The 2026-nt window shown below is 65.2% G+C and overlaps 1 protein-coding gene across 1 annotated transcript in view; it reads right to left on the bottom strand.

Annotated features, from left to right (window-relative positions):
* Nucleotides 1-174: 174 nt before the first annotated feature.
* Nucleotides 175-2026, bottom strand: part of EMH_0026980 (uncharacterized protein) — a gene marked incomplete at both ends in the record, with an annotated part of 2518 nt that continues 666 nt past the window's right edge. Inside the window, 2 exons of the mRNA XM_013502694.1 lie at nt 175-1014; nt 1118-1549. Of these exons, the coding sequence (XP_013358148.1) occupies nt 175-1014; nt 1118-1549 (1272 nt within the window). The remainder of the gene's footprint in view (nt 1015-1117; nt 1550-2026) is intronic.

Here is a 2026-nt window from a genome sequence, read left to right as displayed (position 1 = left end):
TGCGTCTGTGTCTGCGCGTTCTGCTGCTGCTGCGTCTGCTGCTGCTTCTGCTGCCGCTGCGAAACCGCGAAGCCCCCTCTCTCTCCCTCTCCTGCATTCTCTCTCTCGGGGGCCTCACCTCCTCCCGTCTTCTGCTACTGCTTCTTCGGCTACTGCTTCTGCTACCCCGGCTGGTTACTCTAGGTCGTCGCTGATGCATGCGCGCCTGTCTGCTGCTGCTGCGGCTCCTGCTACGGCTACGCGAGTGATGGGCCCCCGGCTCGGGGCCCCCTCGGGCCCTACCCGACCACTCCCTTGGGGGGCTGGCAGACGCTCCTGCTGCTGGGCGCCTGTGGGGTTCCCTAGGGGCACCTGAGGGTCCTCTTGGGGCCCCTCCACGTTCTCTTGATGGGGCCCGCTGAGGGGCCCCCCTGCTCCCTTGATGCCCTCTACTGCGTTGTTCCTCATACACTGGAGATGCAGAGCGTTCGCTGCCGCGGCTGCTGCGGGGCTTTCTCTCATACGAGGCCCTGCCTCCTCCCCTGGGGCCCCAATCTCTCCTGGTTTGTTTATGGGGGCTGTAGTGCGTTTCTCTATGTTGCGGGTTTCTCCCTCTGCCTTGTCCCCACTCCCCCGCAGAGTCTTGGCTGCTGCTGCGGTGTCTGTGCCGGCTGCGGCTCTCGGGGGCCCCCCCGTGGGCCCCCCCGTGGGCCCCCTCGCCATGTTGCCCCCCAGAGTGCCGGGAGGCCCCCTCTCTTGCATTACGGCTTCGTGGGGAGAAGCCTGAGGGGCCCCTCTCTTCAGAAGGCCGGCCCCCCCAGGGGCCCCTGCGATGGCGCCCTGGGGGAGGTGACCTGTGGCTGTGGTGCTGCTGCCTTGCATGCGTTGTTCCCTTCGTCTCTGCACCAGGAGAAGTACCCCTCTTCCTTGACGCCCATCGATCCCACCCATGGGGCCCCTCGGGGCCCCCAGCCTCCTCCTCAGGAGACTGCCGCCCGCGGGACCGGCCCCCTCCCCTCTCTCCCTCGCGCCACTCTGCGTACGAACCCCTAGGGGCCCCCATCTGCGAAGATTCATCTACATTTAATGTATCGCTGGAGCCCCCGGGGCCCCTCGACCCCCCTGTAGAGGCCCTCACCTCCGCTGCCCGCGTGCCCCCCCTGGGCCGCCTGCTTTCTCTGTCGCTACTACGGTCTACAGAGGGGCCCCTGAATGCCGGTGGAGAGCAAGAGGGCCTCTCCCTCAAATGCAGGGTACGAGGGGTGTCGTGGGTGGCCCCCTCCCCTGCGCTACGGGGGCCCCTCGAGCGGCCGCCGGACTCTGATGCTGCAGAGGGGCCCCCACTCAGGTCCCGCACCCGGCGGTGCTCACCAAGGGGGGGCCCCTGGCCCCCCGATGAACCCCTTCCATGAGCGTTAGCCCTTTCAGACCCAAAAAGTGCATTGCGGGCAGATCCATGCTGCTGTTGCTGCTGCTGCGGCTGGTCTTGCCGCTGCTGCTGCTGCTGCGATCTCGTTGGTGAGGGAGAACGTTCTTGCTGCTGCAGCTGGTGCTGCTGCTGCCCATGCAGCTACGGCCACACAAACAAACACACAGCAGCAACAACAACAGCAGCAGCAAAGCGTCACCCTGCTGAGGGCCTCAAAACTATGCACGAGCACAACAAAAACAACATGCGGACCATCGGCTGCTGCTGCCGCCGCTGCTACTGCTGCCGGTGGTGTGTGCCAGCTGCNGCTAAAGCGCAACATACACTGCAGCAGCAGCTGCTGCTGCTGCCGCTGCTGCCGCTGCTAGCAAACACGTGGGTTCGGCAGCAGCGGTTGCTGCTGCTGCTCATAAAAAGGCAACCACGCAGCAGCAGCAGCAGCAGCAGCAGCAGCGAGCGGAGCATCTGCTGCCCACTCACATAAAGCACAGCAGCAGATGCAGCAATCCCACCCATGCAGCAGGCTCAGCAGTAGCAGCAGCAGCAGCTGTTGCCGCCACACATATTCACTCAACACAACAGCAGCAGACACCAGGAGCCATAGCCCGCTCTACTCGG

Source organism: Eimeria mitis, genomic scaffold (genome assembly GCF_000499745.2).
Source record: "Eimeria mitis Houghton genomic scaffold, Emh_scaff996, whole genome shotgun sequence".
In the NCBI taxonomy this organism is placed as follows: domain Eukaryota; phylum Apicomplexa; class Conoidasida; order Eucoccidiorida; family Eimeriidae; genus Eimeria; species Eimeria mitis.
The sequence above is the reverse complement of the archived record's forward strand: the minus strand, read 5'-3'. Positions and strand labels throughout refer to the sequence as shown.